Source organism: Portunus trituberculatus, chromosome 11 (assembly GCF_017591435.1).
Source record: "Portunus trituberculatus isolate SZX2019 chromosome 11, ASM1759143v1, whole genome shotgun sequence".
NCBI classification, from domain to species: domain Eukaryota; kingdom Metazoa; phylum Arthropoda; class Malacostraca; order Decapoda; family Portunidae; genus Portunus; species Portunus trituberculatus.
In genome coordinates this window covers 1,946,549-1,966,984 of record NC_059265.1, presented here as the reverse complement: position 1 = coordinate 1,966,984, position 20,436 = coordinate 1,946,549, and the positions used below count along the sequence as shown (strand labels likewise).

At 40.1% G+C, this 20,436-nt stretch overlaps 3 protein-coding genes across 6 annotated transcripts in view; 2 read left to right on the top strand and 1 right to left on the bottom strand.

The window, feature by feature from the left end:
* Nucleotides 1–5,381: 5,381 nt before the first annotated feature.
* LOC123502507 lies at nucleotides 5,382–9,352 on the bottom strand. The gene is made up of 3 exons (XM_045251630.1): nucleotides 9,217–9,352; nucleotides 7,004–7,260; nucleotides 5,382–5,877 (listed from the first exon to the last, which is right to left on the bottom strand). Exons 1-3 carry the CDS (start codon nucleotides 9,350–9,352, stop codon nucleotides 5,728–5,730), a joined length of 543 nt encoding a protein of 180 aa, XP_045107565.1. The 3' UTR covers nucleotides 5,382–5,727.
* A 567-nt stretch (nucleotides 9,353–9,919) lies between these two features.
* The window catches only part of LOC123502273, a 22,746-nt gene continuing 12,229 nt past the window's right edge, over nucleotides 9,920–20,436 (top strand). Inside the window, exons 1-4 of one of the 3 annotated variants that reach the window (XM_045251490.1) lie at nucleotides 9,920–10,254; nucleotides 13,665–13,953; nucleotides 14,605–14,675; nucleotides 15,363–15,474. In XM_045251490.1, coding sequence (XP_045107425.1) covers nucleotides 10,023–10,254; nucleotides 13,665–13,953; nucleotides 14,605–14,675; nucleotides 15,363–15,385 — 615 coding nt within the window. In that variant the 5' untranslated portion in view covers nucleotides 9,920–10,022 and the 3' untranslated portion in view covers nucleotides 15,386–15,474. Of the gene's footprint in view, nucleotides 10,255–13,664; nucleotides 13,954–14,604; nucleotides 14,676–15,362; nucleotides 15,494–20,436 lie in introns of those variants that run through there. The other 2 variants (XM_045251491.1, XM_045251492.1) reach the window with 2 other exon arrangements.
* On the top strand, nucleotides 15,525–16,313 carry LOC123502274. Of its 2 annotated transcripts, none has more exons than XM_045251494.1 (2): nucleotides 15,525–15,590; nucleotides 15,915–16,313. In XM_045251494.1, the coding sequence occupies exons 1-2, from the start codon at nucleotides 15,558–15,560 to the stop codon at nucleotides 16,302–16,304; spliced, it is 423 nt and encodes a 140-aa protein (XP_045107429.1). In that variant the 5' UTR covers nucleotides 15,525–15,557; the 3' UTR covers nucleotides 16,305–16,313. The 2 variants fall into 2 exon arrangements, with proteins under 2 accessions (XP_045107429.1, XP_045107428.1); XM_045251493.1 differs by lacking the exon at nucleotides 15,525–15,590 and adding an exon at nucleotides 15,607–15,793.

The window sequence follows — 20,436 nt, the reverse complement described above, 5'->3', positions numbered from 1 at the left end:
ATTTATAATCAAATTATATATTTCTCCAAACATCTTGTCAATATGAGCCTCAAACTGCTCATGGTCTTGTATTATCACTCTCAAATCCTTTTCCTTTTCCACCTTTTTCAACACTACTCCTTCACCCATCTTATATGACCCTCTTGGCCGTCTTCCACTCTTCCCCATCTCCATTACATGACTTTTGTTCAGATTAAATTCCATCTCCCACCTCTTGCTCCACTCCCAAATCCTATCTAGATCTGCCTGTTAAATTTCACAATCTTTTCACTCTTCACACACCTACACAATTTCGCATCATCCGCAAACAAATTAATATAACTGTTTACTCATTAATATAGACAAGGAAAAGTATAGGTGCCAGCACTGAACCTTGTGGGACTCCACTCTCCACCACCAACCAGTCCGACTTTGCATCCCTTATTACCGTTCTCATCTCCTCCATCTCAAATAGTTTTCCATCCATTTTAACAATTTTCCCTTCAGTCCTCCATAAATCTTTAATTTCCATAGCAGTCTCATGTGAGGTACCTTGTCAAAAGCTTTTTTCAAATCCAAATATACACAGTCCATCCATCCCTCTCTCTCTTGTATTTTGTCAACCACTCTCAAAATAAAAGCTCAGTAGATTTGTTACACATGACCTCCTTTTCCTAAAGCCAAATTGATGATCCGATAATAACTTATGATCCTCCAAGAACCGTATCCAATATTTCTTTATCACCCTCTCACAAATCTTACTGACCACACTTGTTAGAGACACAGGTCTATAGTTAAGAGGCTCTTCCTTACTGCCTCCCTTATAAATGGGCACCACTTCAGCTCTTTTCCACTCCACCGGTACTTCCCCAGTTTCTAATGAGCACCTTATGATATCATATAATGGATCAATCAATTCTTCTCTACATTCCTTCAATAATTTTCCTGAAACTTCGTCTGGTCCCATCGCTTTATCATCTTTAAGTTCCTCCAACATTTTATATAATTCCTTTTTAGGTATCTTAATGTCATCCATGTGCACATTTCCTTCTACATTTTGAGGCTTTACAAACATTGTTTCTTTAGTAAATACTTGTTGAAACCTATTATTTAGCAATTCCGCGATATTCCTAGGGTCATCTACTATCCCTTGCTCTCCTTTTAATCTTTCAATGGACTCTCTCGTTTTAAGTTTACCATTTATGAACCTGTAAAACAATTTTGGATGTTCCTTACTCTTGTCTACAATATCTTTTTCAAATTTTCTTTCTTCCTCCTCCTTACCCTCACATACTCATTTCTCGCCACTCTATAATTCTCCTTATTTAGTATATTCCTGTTCTTTTCTATCTTTTCCAAGCCACATCTCTCATTTCTTTAGCCTTAACACAAGTTGCATTAAACCAATCCTTTCTTCCTTCCTCTCTCGGTTTATACTGTGATACAAATTTCATAACTCCTTCTTTATAATATTTCATAAAAATCTCATTTTTTTTTTTGCACTTCTCTGATTTGTAACATCTCCTCCCAATCTAATGTTCTAAAATAATTGTTCAAATTTTGTGTGTTCATCTTACTATAATTCAATCTACCACTCCTGTATGTCTCATCTCTCCTTCGCTGTGTTATTGCCATCTGCATCTCCATAACCACATGATCACTCTTCCCCAATGGACATTTATATTGTATATCCCCACATAGGTACACTTCTCGTGTTAACACCAAATCCAGTCTAGCGGGTTCATCATCTCCTCTATATCGAGTATTTTCTTTCACCCTCTGTTCCATCATATTTTCCATCATTAGATTAAGGAATCTCTCTCCCCATGCTTCCTCTCCAACAGCACTTACTAGATTTTCCCAATCCACTTCTTTACAATTAAAATCTCCTACTAGTATCACCTTTCTTTTTCCAGTTTCCACTTTGCAAACTCTGTAAAGTATCCTTGATCATATTGTCGTATTCCCTTAATGTCCAAGAATTTGTTTTAGGAGGTACATAGGTCACCATGATTACTAATTCTTTTCCATCACTTTTTAACCTTATGCTTATCACTTCTGCATTGTTCTTCCCATACCAAACCTTATCCACATTTATCTCCTTCTTCGTCATAATCATAACTCCTCCTCCACCTTTACCCTCTCTATCCTTTCTCCATATATTGTATTTATTATCCAAATTTACCTTTGTTTTTTCATGTAATTTTGTCTCCGTCAAACACACTATATCAGGCTTGCAATTCTAATCTACTTGACAGTATTCCATCTATATTAGTATACATTACGGTCCACCTACTGGTCCCTCTAGGGGTTCCTCTGTATTCCTTCTTTCCACATACCATTTTTTGACTCTCTCTTCTATAACTCTCCAAAAAAACTTTTCCTTTTCCTCTTCAGACAGTTCATTATTTTTTCTTCTTGCCTCTTCCAACAATTCAATATATCTTCTCCTCTCTTCCTGTGTGTGTGTGTGTGTGTGTGTAAGGGTATGCTCACACTACAAGCAGAGCGGTCCGGTTAGGTGTTCACACAATAAGCAGAGCAGGGTGACCTACACAAGAATTCTGGGTGTCCACTTAGCCACAGAGCAGGTCGGGCAGGCAACAATATGATAAAAAAGAAATAATAATAATAAATAAATAAATAGTGTCAAATTCCACAGTGTTTACCTGGAAGGACAACAAAAAATTTGACGATATATAAAGGAACGTGAAATTCTGTTGGTAAAGTCATTGTGTGTGTGTGTGTGTGTGTGTGTGGGGCTCACTGATCTGTACAGTGTGTTTTTTCTCTCTTTCTCTCTCTTCCTTCTTTCTTTTATGTTTCCTCTTCTTCCTTTCATTTTTCCTCAAGGGATGGAACAGCTGTAGGAAATTAAGAAAAAAGTGTTTTCCTTTCATGTATAGGACCAGAATATCACTTCCTTCTCTCTTTTTCTCTCTCTTCCTTCGTTCTTTTATATTTTCTCTTCTTCCTTTCATTTTTCCTCAAGAGATGGAACAGCTGTAGGAAAAAGGAAAAGGGTTTGTGTTTTCCTTTCATATATAGGATCAGAATATCACTTCCTTTTCCTCTCTTCTTTTCTCTCTCTCTTTTTTTTTTTTTTTTTTTTTTTTTTTTCGTCAGTTTCCTTTCATTTTTCCTCAACGGATGGAACAGGTGTGGAAAAAAGAAAAGTGTTTTCCTTTCATGTATAGGACGAGAATATCACTTCATTCTCCTCTCTTTTTCTCTCTCTTTTCTTTTTCTTTCCTCTTCCTTTCATTTTTCCTCAAGGGAAGGAACAGCTGTAGAAAAAAAAAAGTGTGTTTTGTTTCATGTCTAGGACCAGAATATCACAAAATCAGCTTTTCTCAGCAGACTATTAATATAAAGAGTCAAATTGTACCAGAACTATGCACAGTGTGGTCATTGATTGTCATTTTGTTGTCAGCAATAAAGGCTCACACTGGTGGACACCTTGGCCGTGGGTGGAGTCGTGGAGGGCTGCTGGCTTCCCACCCACAAAAAATGTGCCACAATAATTATTTTGCGTCTGTACGTCCAAAACAATGTCAAAATTATTGCCGCTAGCAACCACTCTGCCCACTCTGCTTGTAGTGTGAACTTACCCTTAGAGTGTGCTGTGTGGGTGTGTTTGTGCTGGTTAATCACTTTTTTGTGGTTTTTGAAAGGGTATGTTAAGTTTTTAGGAGGTGTGTGTGAGGTGAGGGTGTGTCAGGGTGTCAGGGGTGTATCAAGAGTGTATCTTAGTCTGCAGATTGCTTCTATGAATTCAGTACTGAGACACATTTTTACATTGAGATTTGTGTACTATTAGACCATTTTATTGACAATAGCAAGGATCTATGGTGGTCAGAAGATTAATGGCAACAGTCTTCACTATTTTAACCCCTTCAGTACTAGGACACATTTTTACCTTGAAATTTTTGTACCATTAGACCATTTTATTGACATTAGCAAGGGTGTATGGAGGGCACAAGATTAATGTGTGTGTGTTGTTTTTAAAATGTATTGTTTTCATGTATGTTATTACTATTTGATTGTTTATTTTGATTGCTCTCTCTCTCTCTCTCTCTCTCTCTCTCTCTCTCTCTCTCTCTCTCTCTCTCTCTCTCTCTCTCTCTCTCTCTCTCTCATTGTTGAAACAGTTTGTTTGTAAGATTGTGTCACTTCAAAACCAAACATTTTTATCTTTGAATAATTGTTAACATGAAAGAATTGTTTTAAAATATTTTGTGAAGTTGAAAAGTGTTTTAAAATTTTGCAAATATGAAAATTTGTGCAGATTTTTTTGTTAAGTTGTAAATGTTTGTTTTATATTAAGTTGAAAATTATTGTGGACTTTTTCACTGTATAGAATTTACTCATTGTTTTTATACTAAGTTCATTTTTAATGTTTTTTTATTGTATAGAATTTACTCATTGTTTTTATACTAAGTTCATTTTTAATGTTTTTTTATTGTATAGAATTTACTCATTGTTTTTATACTAAGTTCATTTTTAATGTTTTTTTATTAAGTTGAAAATTTGTGTAGACTTTTCTGTATAGATTTTGCTCAGTTTTTATACTAAGTTGAATCTGTATAGATTTTGCTCACTGTTTTTATACTAAGTTGAAAATTTGTGTAGACTTTTCACTGTATTCTTTGTATATATAAATTTTTTTTTTTTTTTATTAAAATATTTGTAGACTTCCTGGCAATGTAATAATGTAAAGAATTGTTAAATAAAAGTCTAGGGAGACTCTTGCATTTAATTTTAACTCCAATATGGATCTGCCTAATCTCCGGAGACTCTTTCGAGTATTTTTGACTTAAGTACATTTTTAGGGCCATTTGTGGGGGTTTTTAGGTCCATTTTCTGCATTTTTAGAGCCATTTGGGGTGTTTTTGGGGTCCATTTGGGGAATTTCCTGCATTTCTTATGGTTTTTTTGGCCAGTAGTGCAGTATTTAGGGTCAGTTTGGGGGGTTTTGGCTAGTTTTTTAACCATTTTCTGCTGGTTTTTGGCCAGTAGTGCAGTATTTAGGGATCTGCTTTGGTTTTTGCTTTGACCATTTTTTGCCGTTTTTTTGGCCAGGTATGCAATATTTTTTTGGACTTTTCCATAACTTTTCAAGGATAATGTCTTTTCTTAATTTACTCATTTTTTTTCACCCCCACATTTTAATATTTTCACATTAGCTCATCTCTCTCCATTTTCTTGTATTGCTATGATAAAAAAAAAGCATGAAATTAGTTAGCGTGTTTTTTATTTCTGGCCTGTTATTGTTTAGAGAGTGTGGGAGGTTGATGGAGGCAATATTGGTGTGTCAGACAGTGACCTAAGCCAGCCTGAGGCGACTACTGACTAGTCAGCCACAAATATTCCCAGGAAAGGAAATTCTCCAAAACAATAAAGATTTCTTCACAATTTATTATTCAATCATGACAACAGCTCCAGGTACAGTGACACCACCATAAGGAGGTGGTGGTGGTGGTGGCGGCGGCGGCGGCGGCGGCAGGCGTTGAATGGCAGGTCTGCGATGAATCTTTCACTGGACGGAGCCGGCGGTAGTGGTGGTGTAGCAGGTGTCTGGTGGCAGGGGGGTGGGTGGCCGGAGTTGGTAGGGTAATGGGGAGAGGGTCAGTGAACGCGCCGTCATCCACTCAACAAACTATTCTCCCTTAGCGGCGGCAGCAGCAGCAGCAGCAGCAGCGGCGGCGGCGGGTGCGGGGGCGGGGGCGAGGGCGAGGGCGGCGACCATCACAGTGCGCGATGCAAGGCAGAGTCCTTCCCTGATCTTGAAACGGTGGCGGAGGCAGAGGGGTTAGTAGTGGGCGTTGTCAGTGAAGACAGTGCAAGGTACACAAGGCTCATTACCGCTGTGGAGTCAGGCCTTTGGATCGTCAACTCCTGTAATGGACAAAAATGAACAAAAAAAATGAACTTGTTCACTAATTATCCCTACAGCTAACAGGCAACATTGCCCTAAACACTCCTTCACTGCCTCAATCAGCCTTTCACTCTTCATTCTACGTATTCTTGATACTACCACCACCCACCACCACCACCACCACCACTACCACAAATCGAACATGAACATTAGTATCCGAGTTTACCAATTACCTACATCACTCTTGAACCTCTTAAACATCTACGCCCGCTTACCACTAAGAACTAATTTCAAGAATATATCCCCAAACTTACCGTTATACTACCACATCTCGTTTCTAATGCACGTACCTTGAAACACCAGCCCCGTTACGTTAAGAAATCCACGTTAAGAAATCCTGTCCACTCATTCTTTTCGCAGAGGTAGCCATTGTATAACAAGGGAACCACAACGACTTACCGAAATATTTTAGCCTCAAATACAACTTACTTAAGGAGTTCTATAGTAACGCGACACGTTTAATCTCTTCAGCACCAAGACGCTTTTTCATATTCCTTCCGTTAGTACTTTATCTTATACAACTTCAGAAACTTACGCGAGGAATTAAAATAGTGAAGACACAGGCCATTAACCTTGTGACATCTATACACGCTTTGTAACAATAGAATTATCTAATCGTACACACGTCTCAAGGTGAAAATGCGTCACAGTACTGAAGAGGATAACTAATTCTTCCTTCCTACACAACTACAATGACCACGAAAACACTTCACTTGCCACGGTCATTACCCAAATCTATTCTGAACCCGTTACTCTAACCGCACTAGTAAATGAATGACCAAGTAAATTTAAAATTTAACACTCATACGTAGCGATGGTTCCGGATACATCCTACATAGACACGCAGACACCGTATAGTTAACCTTCCATTAGACACAGTATACGTAGCGATGGTTCCCGATACATCTTAGTTACATACAAGCAGACAGACACCGTATAGTTAACCTTCCATTAGACACAGTGCACATCCTACACATATCCTGTTATCCTTTTATCAGTCAAAATTCCTAACAACCCTCTATTGACTGACTAACAACTTCCTTCCTATCATCACAGCAAGTCAACGCACACTATTTATTTACATACACCACCAATCTCTCCGCTGTGCTGTGCTGTGCTGTGCTGTGCTGCGCTCTGCTGTGCATCAAGCTTCCCGTTGCTGCACGTCACGCCCAACGCCAAGACACACACGGCCACTGGGCTGCGTAGACTCGAGGGGTCGGTGGTGGCGTGGGGACTGAAAGATGTATCGGGCGTGGTATCTGAAGTACTACTGCTCTCACTGCCATCCTGAGCTTCGTTCTCGTCTACCCTCCCCCCCCCAAAAAAAAAAAAAAAAAAACCTGCCGATAAGGAAAGAGCAATTTGAGGCCAAACGAACATTATGAAACGCTGCCGGTGAACCGAACCACTGGTCCACCACCTGGATATAAATTAGCCACGCTCTTTAACGCCTTCCAAACCAACCGTTATTACACAAACTCAATTGCATATGTTTGTTTTATCAATCATTCTTATCTTCCGTGTAGTATTTAGAATAATACAGGAATTTTTTAAAATTTTGTTGTAACATTTTGAAGCTTCCTTCGTTGTAAATGATTATGATAGATAATAATTCTCTCTCTCTCTCTCTCTCTCTCTCTCTCTCTCTCTCTCTCTCTAAACCCTACCTGTAAATCAACGAATAAAGATAAAAGAAAAACGTATCATTAACGGGAAATTGATTATAATAGGTAATAATAATTCTCTCTCTCTCTCTCTCTCTCTCTCTCTCTCTCTCTCCAAGTGAACCATGCCTGCAAATCAACTAATCAATATTAAAAAAATGAAGAGTAAAAACGTATCATGAACGGATCACTTTTCTAAGGAAGCTTGAGTTGAATTGAGTTGTAATGATGGAAATGCAACAACTTAGAAGAAATGACACACACACACACACACACACACACACACACTGGGCAAGCCTCTTAACCCCTTCGCGCCGGATGTTAAAAAAGCCCGCCTGTATGATATACGGGTGGTAGTGCCGCGCCCCTAGCGCGGGAAACTCATGCAAGCTCGTCATACTTGTCATCTTTGTGTATTATGCTGCTATTTTTTAGTTACTATATCGCCTTCGAAGAGGAAAGTGGACGCTTCTCTCTTCGGAGAGAGAGAGAGAGAGAGAGAGAGAGAGAGAGAGAGAGAGAGAGAGAGAGACATTTGCTAATATTTTAGACACAAGCGGGACGCATGTAGCTTATTTTTCGAGAGGAAGAGGGTGAGGGAGGGAAGGGAGACGGAAACGGAGAGAGAGAGAGAGAGAGAGAGAGAGAGAGAGAGAGAGAGAGAGAAAATTTGTTAGAAAATTTGTTGTTTTGTGTGTGTGTGTGTGTGTGTGTGTGTGTGTGTGTGTGTGTGTGTGTGTTTTCACGAATGTTACAAGGCGGGACGCATGTAACTTATCTTTCGAGAGAGAGAGAGAGAGAGAGAGAGAGAGAGAGAGAGAGAGAGAGAGAGATGGAAACAGTCTATGCCATTGGGGAATTTTAGACACAAGGCGGGACGCATGTAGCTTATCTTTAGTGATTGGTGGAGACAAGGATGGTGGGAGGAGCACTAGGATTTCAAGGACAGCATACGGCGTGTGTAGTTGGTATCCAACACATTATACGGGACAACTGAACTGAAGAAAGCTCAGAAAAGAAATATGACGCCTACGTAGGCGTCACCGTATTGAAGGGGTTAATGTGTAGCCCCTGTTCACCTAGCAGTAAATAGGTACGGGATGTAACTGGAGGAGTTGTGGCTTCGTTTTCCCGGTGTGTGGAGTGTGTTGTGGTCTCAGTCCTACCCGAAGATCGGTCTATGAGCTCTGAGCTCGCTCCGTAATGGGGAAGACTGGCTGGGTGACCAGCACGCGACCGAGGTGAATTACACACAAATATATGCAAACACACACACACACACACACACACACACACACACACACACACACACACACACACACACACACAGATGCAGTTTTTGACCCGATTTTTATTTTGATGAGGCTTCGTTTCAGGGGTTTTTGGATTTTATTTTTGCTGGTCTTTTTGGTGGGGCTTTTGGCAGGGATTTTGTATCGGCTTTTGGCGGGTATTTTGACTGGGGATCCTGGCGAGGTTTTTGGCAAGGCTTTTTGGCGTGACGTTTTGGCGGAGTTTTGTGGCGGAAATTTTACGCGATTTTTATTGACGGAGCATGTTGGAGGGTCAATTTGGCGGGGCTTCGTGGGTCTTTTTCTTGGCGGGGCTTTGGCAGAGACATTTTAGCAGGACATTTTTGCAGGTCTTCATGGTGGGAAGATTTAGCTGCATTTTTTTGGCTGAATTTTGACTTTGATGAGGCTTCGTGGCAGGGATTTTTGTAGTTTGTTTTGGCTGGTGTTTTTGGAGGGACTTTTTGGAGGGGCATTTTGGTGGGACCTTTTGGCAGTTTTGTGATGGGACTTTTTCGTGTGTGTGTGTGTGTGTGTGTGTGTGTGTGTGTGTGTGTGTGTGTGTTTTATGGGACATTTTGGACGGTCATTTTTGCAGGTGTTCATGGTGGGGTGTTTTAGTTAGATTTTTTTTGGCGGGATTTTTGCTTTGACGAGGCTTCCTGGCAGGGTTTGGAGTTTGTTTTAGTGGTCTTTTTGGAGGTACTTTTTGACAGGGCTTTTTTTTGTCGCACGCACGCAGTAACACACACACACACACACACACACACACACACACACACACACACACACACACACACACACACACACACACACACTCACGCAAAGCCTTACGCACGCACACAAACGAACGCATACGCAAGCAGACTCATATTATCACACACACACACACACACACACACACACACACACACACACACACACACACACACACACACACACACTGCGTGTCATCATTGTAAATAGTCATTCATTCTGCTTCACCTTTCTTTATTCTATTATTGATCTCATTTATTTACCTCTCTCTCTCTCTCTCTCTCTCTCTCTCTCTCTCTCTCTCTCTCTCTCTCTAGGGAGTGGGGGGGAGTCAGCGGAACGTGGGGTGTTAAAGCGGGTGTCCACAATAGTGGACATGGAATTTTCTTAATGAAGGCGCGGCCAGATTTGATTAGTTTGTCGTCAAGTACAGTAAACTTGTCGTTTTCTTTCCTACAATGCCAACAAACACTCTCTCTCTCTTACATCATTAGTGGTCAGTTAACGTTTTGTGCTAACTTTGACAGGATCTCTGCCAGACACCGCAGCTCACCAGTCACCTCCACCACAAGTGTGGACCCCGCTACAGAGACCACCACCACTCATAAGCTTGATCTAACAGGTTTGTTTGTTTTTTCATTCTAACATGCATGATGATGTTATCTCTATGCATTTGTGATAAGCATGATAAATAAACGCTGGATGCAGAAAAATGCAATGCAAGTATGTGTCATACAGTGGCCGTTCGGCGTGGAGCAGCCTGGCAACGCCTGAGCCAGTGTGTACAATGCAGTGAGCACACACACACACACACACACACACACACACACACACACACACACACACACACACACACACACACACACACACACACACAATAATACACATACATAATAATAATAATATATATATATATATATATATATATATATATATATATATATATATATATATATTTATATATATTTATTTATTTATTTATTTATTTATTTATTTATTTTGTTTATAAACTGTAATTGGTGTCCAGACAAATATTTATAGTGTTTAAAGTAAAAAAAAAAAAAAAAAACTTCCCCTACATATTGTCAATAAACTGTAGTTTCCTTACAAATGGTATTTTCCCCGTAGGTATTCCCTACCCCCTACATTAGGCTAAAATGACCTACTGAAGGGGATTTCCCCTACGAGTGGCAGCCTTGTTTGGTATTTACAAGTGAGCTTGTGTTGTCTTTCATTGCTCATGTTGTTATTTATTTAGTTATGTTGTTATGGAGTTAAGTGAAGCCTGTATTATGAAGTGTCAACCCGGTATTGCCTGATAAAATGATGTGGTATTCGGTATTTACAAGAGAGTTTGATGAGGCAGTGCACGACTGTTGTGAAGGTGATGATGGTTAACCTCTTCAGTACCAGGACGTGTTTACATATTCATTCTGCTTACTAACTGGTGGTGTTTGACCACTAATCTTTTGACCTCATACACCCTTCCTCACGCAAACTAAATACTCAAATCGCACTACAACCTAAAAAATGTGTGTCAGTATTCAAGGGATTAACTGCCTTGTAATAGCCATGCCAAACTCACTCATACTACTACTACTACTACTACTACTACTACTACTACTACTACTACTACTACTACTACTACTACTACTACTACTACTACTACTACTACTACTACTACTACAAAAAACAATCTTTCTACTACTACTACTACTACTACTACTACTACTACAAAAACAATCTTTCTACTACTACTACTACTACTACTACTACTACTACTACTAAACAATCTTTCTACTACTACTACTACTACTACTACTACTACTACAAAACTTTCTACTACTACTACTACTACTACTACTACTACAAAAACAATCTTTCTACTACTACTACTACTACTACTACTACTACTACTACTACTACTACTACTACTACTACTACTACTACTACTACTACTACTACTACTACTACTACTACTACTACTTTCCGAGGCGTGAGTTACATGATGACACGCACAGGAACTCGTCCATACACGCACAAAACACAATTCACTCGCTTCTTCACTCGTCCTTTGCACGTTTTAAGGAAAAAGTTTGTGTTTAAAATTTGTGAAGGTGCCCCGCCTGTTGACGACTGTGGTGGTGGTGGTGGTGGTGGACGATAAGGCTTAGTATAATGTAGGCGCTCGCTGGACGCACGCACTCACGTACACACACACACACACACACACACACACACACACACACACACACACACACACACACACACACCACCAGTTATCTCGTCTTCTTCAATGACACTCAACTGTTCCCTCACTTCTATAGACTGAACATCCTGGCTCTGTCATTTACTTCTGCTAATCTAAACTGGGAATCTTCACACATCATCACATTAGAACAATATAAACACTCCCTATGAAATGAGGCGTCTTCAGTATTCTCCGCCAGTTTTCCTCTCCCTCCAAGTCAGCAGTATAGGTAACCTTCACATACATATATTGTCTTAGATAGGCTGGCTGTTCCTCTTACCAATCTTTCTTTTCTAACTGACTGTCCTCACCTTTACTCTCATCGCCTGATTGTTGTGGCATTAGTGATTGTTGTTGTGAGTGGTTGTTAGTGTTATTATTATTATTATTATTATTATTGTTATTATTATTTATTGTACTACTACTACTACTACTACTACTACTACTACTACTATCATTATTATTTTATTTTATTTTTTTTATTTATTTATTTATTTATTTATTTATTATTATTTATCATTTATCTACTACTACTACTACTACTACTACTACTACTACTACTACTACATTATTATTTTTTATTTATCTATTTATTTATTTATTTAATATTATTTACTACTACTACTACTACTACTACTACTACTATATATTATCACCATCATCATCATCATCATCATCATTATTATCATCATCACTACAATCACCATTATCGGCGGTGTAATAATTCAAAGAAGCATAGGTCACCAGCTCCAGCCCTGCAGGTCATTAACTTGGTGACCTCCAAAGACCCTTGGTAATGTCAACAAAATGGTCTAACCGTGCACAAATCTCAAGGTAAAAATGTGTCCCAGTACTGAAGGGGTTCATTAAGAGAGGTAGCTTAATGCCTCCTCGCTCCTGCCTAACTGCCTGACTGGCTAACAATCGCACCAGCTCCATCACCACTCTCGTTAATGGCCACAGTCTTCACTATCTTAATCCCCACGTAAGTTTGTGAAGCTGTATAAAGTCACCCAGTAGTAAGCGTAGAGCATGGATATCGTAATGTGTCACGGTACTGAAAGGGTTAGCTATCCATTCTTCTAACGTGTTGCATTTCCGTCTTTACAACTCAATTCAACTCAAGCTTCCTTAGAAAAGTGATCCGTTCATGATACGTTTTTACTAATTTTTTTTTAATATTGATTCGTTGATTTGCAGGCAGGGTTCACTTGGAGAGAGAGAGAGAGAGAGAGAGAGAGAGAGAGAGAGAGAGAGAGAGAGAGAGAGAGAGAGAATTATTATCTATTATACTCATTTCCCGTTAATGATACTTTTTTTTTTCCTTGATCTATTCGTTGATTTACAGGCAGGGTTCAGAGAGAGAGAGAGAGAGAGAGAGAGAGAGAGAGAGAGATTTATCTTTCATAATCAATTTTTCGTTAATGATACGTTTTTTTTTTATTCGTTAATTTACAGGCAGGGTTCACTTAGAGAGAGAGAGAGAGAGAGAGAGAGAGAGAATATTATTATTATCATCTTATCATAATCATTTATTACGAAGGAAGCTTCAAACTGTTACAACATAATGATAAAAAAAATCGTGTATAATTGTAAGTACTACACGGAAGGTGAGAATGCTTGATGAAACAAATTAATGCAATTGAGTGTGTGTAATGGTTGGTTTGGAAGGAGTTAAAGAGCGTGGCTAGTTTATATCCAGGTGGTGGACCAGTGGTTAGGTTCACTGGCAGCGTTTCATATGCTCGTTTGCCCTCAAGTTGCTCTTTCCTTATTGGCAGGTTGGGGGGTGAGACAAGAACGAAGCAACGTCAGCAGTAGCTGGAACAGTATTAATCCAGACACCACGCTCGCTACATCTCTCCAGCCACCACGCCACCACCGACCCCTCGAGTGTACGCAGCCCAGTGTCCGTCTGTGTCTTGTCGTGGGCGTGACGTTCAGCAGCGGCAGGAACAGCAACGGGAAGCTTGATCTGCGTGGGTTTTCGTGCGGCGGGGTGACGTGCCGCTGCTGTGAGGTTATCGGACCACACCACAGCACAGCACAGCACAGCACAGAGGAGGAGAGGTTAGTGGTTTTTATGTAAATGAAGTGTAGGTGTGAGGTGTTGTGTTGTGTGCGCGTTGACACTGCAGTGGTGATAGGAAATTGTTAGTCAGTAACTTGAAGGTTGTTAGGAATGTTGACTGATAAAGGATAACTGGGTATGTGTAGGATGTGCACTGCGTCTATTGGAAGGTTAATTGTACGATGTCTGTGTGTGTCAATGTAGGATGTATCAGGAACCATCGCTACGTGTGGATGTTAAATTTACTTGTAGTTGTCAATAAGGGCAGATGGTCGTTCATTCACTAGTGTGGTTAGAGTAACGTGGGTTCAGAATAGATTTGTGTAATGGCTGTAACAAGTGTAGTGTTTTCGTGGTCATTGTAGTTGTGTAGGAAGGAAGAATTACGCTTAACCTCTTCAGTACTGTGACGCATTTTCACCTTGAGATGTGTGTACGATTAAATCATTCTATTGATGTTACAAAGCGTGTATGGATGTCACAAGGTTTCTCAAGTTGTATAAAATCACCAAATAGTAACAGAAGGAATATGAAAACGCGTCTTGGTGCTGAAGGGATTAAACGGGTCGCGTTACTATAGAACTCCTTTAAGTAAGTTGTATTTGAGGCTAAAATGTTTCAGGTTAGTCATTGTGGTTCCCTCGTTATAGAATAGGTACCAGAATCGGCGAAAAGAATGAGTGGACAAGATTTCCTAACGTAACGAGGCTGGTGTTTCAAGGTACGTGCATTAGAAGCGAGATGTGGTAGCATAACGAAAAGTTTGGGGATATAACCATGAAATTAGTTCTTGAAGTGGTAGGCTGGCGTAAATGGTTCGAGGTTCACGAGTGACGGTGGGAGGGTTTGTGTGTGGGGAGGGTGGGAGGGTTTGTTGAGGGTTGAGAATGGCTGGGAGGAATGAAGTGAGCGTGAATGGCTCGTGGCAAGAGGAGGCAGAGTGGGAACTAACTGAATGCAGTGTGATAAAATAGAAGACAGAAGGGATGGATGGTGTGGTGCGAGTGTTTGGCTGGGTTAGGGCACTGTGAAGACGTGTAACTGAGTAGAGACGAGTGAAAGGCTGGCTGAGGCAGTGGTTGAGTTTTAGGTCAGACAGATAACATAACATAAATAATAGGGGGGATAAAGTGTTTAGAGTGAGTTTGGGCACATTATGGATGGAAGTGAAGACGTGAAGGGAATGTGTGGTGTTGGTCATTTAGAGATAATTAGTGAAAAAGATACTGCTGTTTTTGTGATGGTATTGGTGGTGGTGGTGGTAAGAATACGTAGAATGAAGAGTGAAAGGCTGATTGAGGCAGTGAAGGAGTTTGCTTAGGGCTATCTTGCTTGTTAGCTGTAGGGATAATTAGTGAACAAGTAAACAAGGTACTGCTTTGTTCATGCTTATTTTTGTCCATTACAGGCGTTGACGATCCAAAGGCCTGACTCCACAGCGGTAATGAGCCTCGTCTACCTTGCACTTAACGGACAATGCTCACTACCAACACCTCTGCCTCCCCACCGCCACTGCCGCCGTTGAGGGAGACTGGCTGGATGAGTGGGTGATAGAGGCGAGGCAGGTGTGGTGAGGCGGAGGATTGGAGACGAGAACCTACAGATGACGGCAGACACGGAAGATTCCACTAACCAGGTAGATGAATGTGTGGCAAGATTGGTTGTGTGGGTGAGGATCGGGTGTGGGGGAAGTTTGAGGGGGTTTGACGTGGTGTGGTTTACTGAGACTGGCGTGGGAGATGAGAATGAAGGGATGGGAGTGTCAGGATGAAGGGCCAGGATGCTACGTCACACGGGAGACGCTGGGAGGAGAACGAGGGAGAAGGGTGTAACTGGAGTGTAAGTGGAATAACGATCGAGGAGGGCGAGTGAGAGGCTGACTGAGGCAGTGAAGTGTGTATTGTAGGACAGTGTGGCGTGGTACATATGGAGATAATCAGTTAATTTTTCTCCATTACAGGAGTTGGTGATCCGAAGCCGTGACTGCAGCGATCCCGTGCGGCCTGCACCATCAGGGAAGGACTCTCTCTGGCTTCGCACTGCGCCTACATTGACCGTTGCCGCCGCTGCTACCGCTACTCGGAGGGGCACTGCCTCGCATTGGGCCTTCACTGCCGTCCCGCTAATACACGTGTCGCCGTCGCCACTACTGGCACTGAGGGACTTCGCCTCGCAGCGGCCTGGCAAACACCTGCTACACCACCACCACCACCACCACCACCACCGCAGTCCAGAGATTCAGCTTCGCATAGCAGACATCCTCCTATTCAACGCTTGCTGCCACTACCACCTCATTATGGTGGTGTCACTGTACTTGGATCTGTTGTCACTACTGAATAATAATGTGTAAAGAAATCTTTTTGTTTCGGTAAATTTCCTTTCCTGGGAATATTTGTGGGTTTTGTTAAATTTCCTTTCCTGGGAATATTTGTGGGTTGTGGGTGGTTTCAGTGAGTAGTCGCCTCAAGCTGGCTTGGATCCGTCTGACACCAATATTGCCTCCATTGACCACCACCTACACTCGCTCTAAACGATCACACCCCAGAAATAAAACGCGCTAGATTTGAAGCTTTCTATTTATTATCATAAGCAATACAAAAAGTGGTTGTTAGGAAATGAAACTAAAGCGAAAAAGTTACATGACATTGATCAATAACTTAATGTAAAAATGGTCCCAAAATACCATCTGGCTGAAAAATCTTCAAACGGTCTACATAAAATACAGCACTACTGGCCAAAAACACTAAAATGGTAAAATCTAGAAAAATGGCAAAAAAAAAAAAAAAATCTAAAAAAATGGTAAAATCTAGAAAAAATGGCAAAAAGCCGAAAAACGGGCCCTAAAAATCGTACTAAGTCGAAAATACTCTAAAGAGTCTCCGGAGATAAGGTGGATGCATATTGGAGCTAAAATTAAATACAAGAGTCTCCCTACACTTTTATTCAATTTTTGACATTATTACACATTGCCTGCAAAAAAAAAACCCCACAAATATTTTCAACTGAATAAAACAATATATATACAAAGAATACAGAGAAAGTCTACACAAATTTTCAACTTAAAAATAAAAACTGAGTATAAAAAGTGAGCAAAATCCTATGGTGAAAAAGTCTAGACAATAAATAGACAAATTTTCAACTTAACAGTATAAAAAAAAAATAGTCTACAATGATTTTCAACTTAATAATAAATAATATATAAAAGAATTTAAAGTCTACAATAATTTTCAACTTAATATACAATAAATATTAACATCAATATTATTGAACATCAATTTATAATATACAATAAATATTAACATGAATTTTCAACTTTGCAAAATTTTAAGAAATTTCAACTTCACAAATTATTTTTAAACAACTTTTCAAGTTAACAAATATTCAAAGATAGAGAGAGAGAGAGAGAGAGAGAGAGAGAGAGAGAGAGAGAGAGAGAGAGAGAGAGAGAGAGAGAGAGAGAGAGAGAGAGAGAGAGAGAGAGAGAGAGAGAGAGAGAGAGAGAGAGAGAGAGAGAGAGAGAGAGAGAGAGAGAGAGAGAGAGAGAGAGAGAGAGAGAGAGAGAGAGAGAGAGAGAGAGAGAGAGAGAGAGAGAGAGAGAGAGAGAGAGAGAGAGAGAGAGAGAGAGAGAGAGAGAGAGAGAGAGAGAGAGAGAGAGAGAGAGAGAGAGAGAGAGAGAGAGAGAGAGAGAGAGAGAGAGAGAGAGAGAGAGAGAGAGAGAGAGAGAGAGAGAGAGAGAGAGAGAGAGAGAGAGAGAGAGAGAGAGAGAGAGAGAGAGAGAGAGAGAGAGAGAGAGAGAGAGAGAGAGAGAGAGAGAGAGAGAGAGAGAGAGAGAGAGAGAGAGAGAGAGAGAGAGAGAGAGAGAGAGAGAGAGAGAGAGAGAGAGAGAGAGAGAGAGAGAGAGAGAGAGAGAGAGAGAGAGAGAGAGAGAGAGAGAGAGAGAGAGAGAGAGAGAGAGAGAGAGAGAGAGAGAGAGAGAGAGAGAGAGAGAGAGAGAGAGAGAGAGAGAGAGAGAGAGAGAGAGAGAGAGAGAGAGCAATCAAAGTAAACAATCAAATAGTAATAATATACATGAAAACAACATTTTAAAACACACACACATTAATCTTGTGCCCTCCATACACCCTTGCTAATGTCATTAAAATGGTCTAATGGTACACAAATCTCAAGGTAAAAATGTGTCCCAGTACTGAATTGATTAAAATAGTGAAGGCTGTGGCCATTAATCCTTTGACCACCATAGACCCTTGCTAATATCAATAAAATGGTCTAATGGTACACAAATCTCAAGGTAAAAATGTGTCCCAGTACTGAATTGATTAAAATAGTGAAGGCTGTGGCCATTAATCCTTTGACCACCATAGACCCTTGCTAATATCAATAAAATGGAGAGGTGTATGGAGATCACAAGATTAATGGCCACAGTCTTCACTATTTCAACCCCTTCAGTACTGGGACACATTTTTACCCTGAGATCTGTGTACCATTAAACCATTTTATTGATATTAGGAAAAGTTTATAGACATCAGAAGGTTAATGGTCACAGTCTTCACTATTTTAACCCCTTCAGTACTGGGACACATTTTTACCTTGACATTTCTGTACCATTAGACCATTTTATTGACATTAGGAAAGGTCTACAGAGGTCAGAAGATTAACGGCCACATTCTTCATTATTTTAACCCCTTTAATACTGGGACATCTTGAGATTTTGTGTACCATTAGACCATTTTATTGACAGTAGGAAAGATCTATAGACGTCAGAAGACTAATGGCCACATTCTTCACTATTTTAACCCCCTTCAACATTGACACACATTTTACCTTGAAATTTGTGTACAATTAGACATTTTATTGACATCAGGAAAGGTCTATAGAGGGCAGAAGAATAATGGCAAGTCTTCACTATTTTAACCCCTTCAGTACTGGGACATATTTCTACCTTGAGATCTGCGTACCATTAGACCATTTTATTGACACTTGGAAAGATCTATTGAAGGCAGAAGATTAATGGCCATAATCTTCACTATTTTACCCCTTCAGTACTGGGACACATTTTTACCTTGAGATTTGTGTACCATTAGACCATTTTATTGACATTAGCAAGGGTCTATGGAGGTGACAAGATTAATAGCCACAGTCTTCACTATTTAACCCCTTCAGTACTGGGACACATTTTTACCTTGAGATTTGTGTACCATTAGATCTTTTCATTGAGAGAGAGAGAGAGAGAGAGAGAGAGAGAGAGAGAGAGAGAGAGAGAGAGAGAGAGAGAGAGAGAGAGAGAGAGAGAGAGAGAGAGAGAGAGAGAGAGAGAGAGAGAGAGAGAGAGAGAGAGAGAGAGAGAGAGAGAGAGAGAGAGAGAGAGAGAGAGAGAGAGCAATCAAAGTAAACAATCAAATAGTAATAATATACATGAAAACAACATTTTAAAACAACACACACATTAATCTTGTGCCTCCATACACCCTTGCCAATGTCATTAAAATGGTCTAATGGTACACAAATCTCAAGGTAAAATGTGTCCCAGTACTGAATTGATTAAAATAGTGAAGGCTGTGGCCATTAATCCTTTGACCACCATAGACCCTTGCTAATATCAATAAAATGGAGAGGTGTATGGAGATCACAAGATTAATGGCCACAGTCTTCACTATTTCAACCCTTCAGTACTGGGACACATTTTACCCTGAGATCTGTGTACCATTAAACCATTTTATTGATATTAGGAAAAGTTTATAGACATCAGAAGGTTAATGGTCACAGTCTTCACTATTTTAACCCCTTCAGTACTGGGACACATTTTACCTTGACATTTCTGTACCATTAGACCATTTTATTGACATTAGGAAAGGTCTACAGAGATCAGAAGATTAACTGCCACATTCTTCATTATTTTAACCCCTTTAATACTAGGACATCTTGAGATTTTGTGTACCATTAGACCATTTTATTGACAGTAGGAAAGATCTATAGACGTCAGAAGACTAATGGCCACATTCTTCACTATTTTAACCCCCTTCAACATTGACACACATTTTTACCTTGAAATTTGTGTACAATTAGACATTTTATTGACATCAGGAAAGGTCTATAGAGGGCAGAAGAATAATGGCAACAGTCTTCACTATTTTAACCCCTTCAGTACTGGGACACATTTCTACCTTGAGATCTGCGTACCATTAGACCATTTTATTGACACTTGGAAAGATCTATAGAAGGCAGAAGATTAATGGCCACAGTCTTCACTATTTAACCCCTTCAGTACTGGGACACATTTTTTACCTTGAGATTTGTGTACCATTAGATCTTTTCATTGCCATTAAGAAAAATCCATAAGAGAGAGAGAGAGAGAGAGAGAGAGAGAGAGAGAGAGAGAGAGAGAGAGAGAGAGAGAGAGAGAGAGAGAGAGAGAGAGAGAGAGAGAGAGAGAGAGAGAGAGAGAGAGAGAGAGAGAGAGAGAGTTGTAAAGGCAGAATGACAAG

What these genes read in the sequence shown, in the direction of transcription:
- LOC123502507 (XM_045251630.1), bottom strand. Translation starts at nt 9,352, where the DNA reads ATGCCCCTCCAAAAAGTCCCTCCAAAAACACCAGCCAAAACAAACTAC. An exon ending in CCATGAAGACCTGCAAAAAT is followed by an intron (nt 7,261 to 9,216) that starts GTCCTGCTAAAA and finishes CCTTATCGGCAG; the next exon opens with GTTTTTTTTTTTTTTTTTTT. An exon ending in ACAGCGGAGAGATTGGTGGT is followed by an intron (nt 5,878 to 7,003) that starts GTATGTAAATAA and finishes TGTCCATTACAG; the next exon opens with GAGTTGACGATCCAAAGGCC.
- LOC123502274 (XM_045251493.1), top strand. Translation starts at nt 15,722, where the DNA reads ATGAAGGGCCAGGATGCTACGTCACACGGGAGACGCTGGGAGGAGAAC. An exon ending in GAGAAGGGTGTAACTGGAGT is followed by an intron (nt 15,794 to 15,914) that starts GTAAGTGGAATA and finishes TCTCCATTACAG; the next exon opens with GAGTTGGTGATCCGAAGCCG.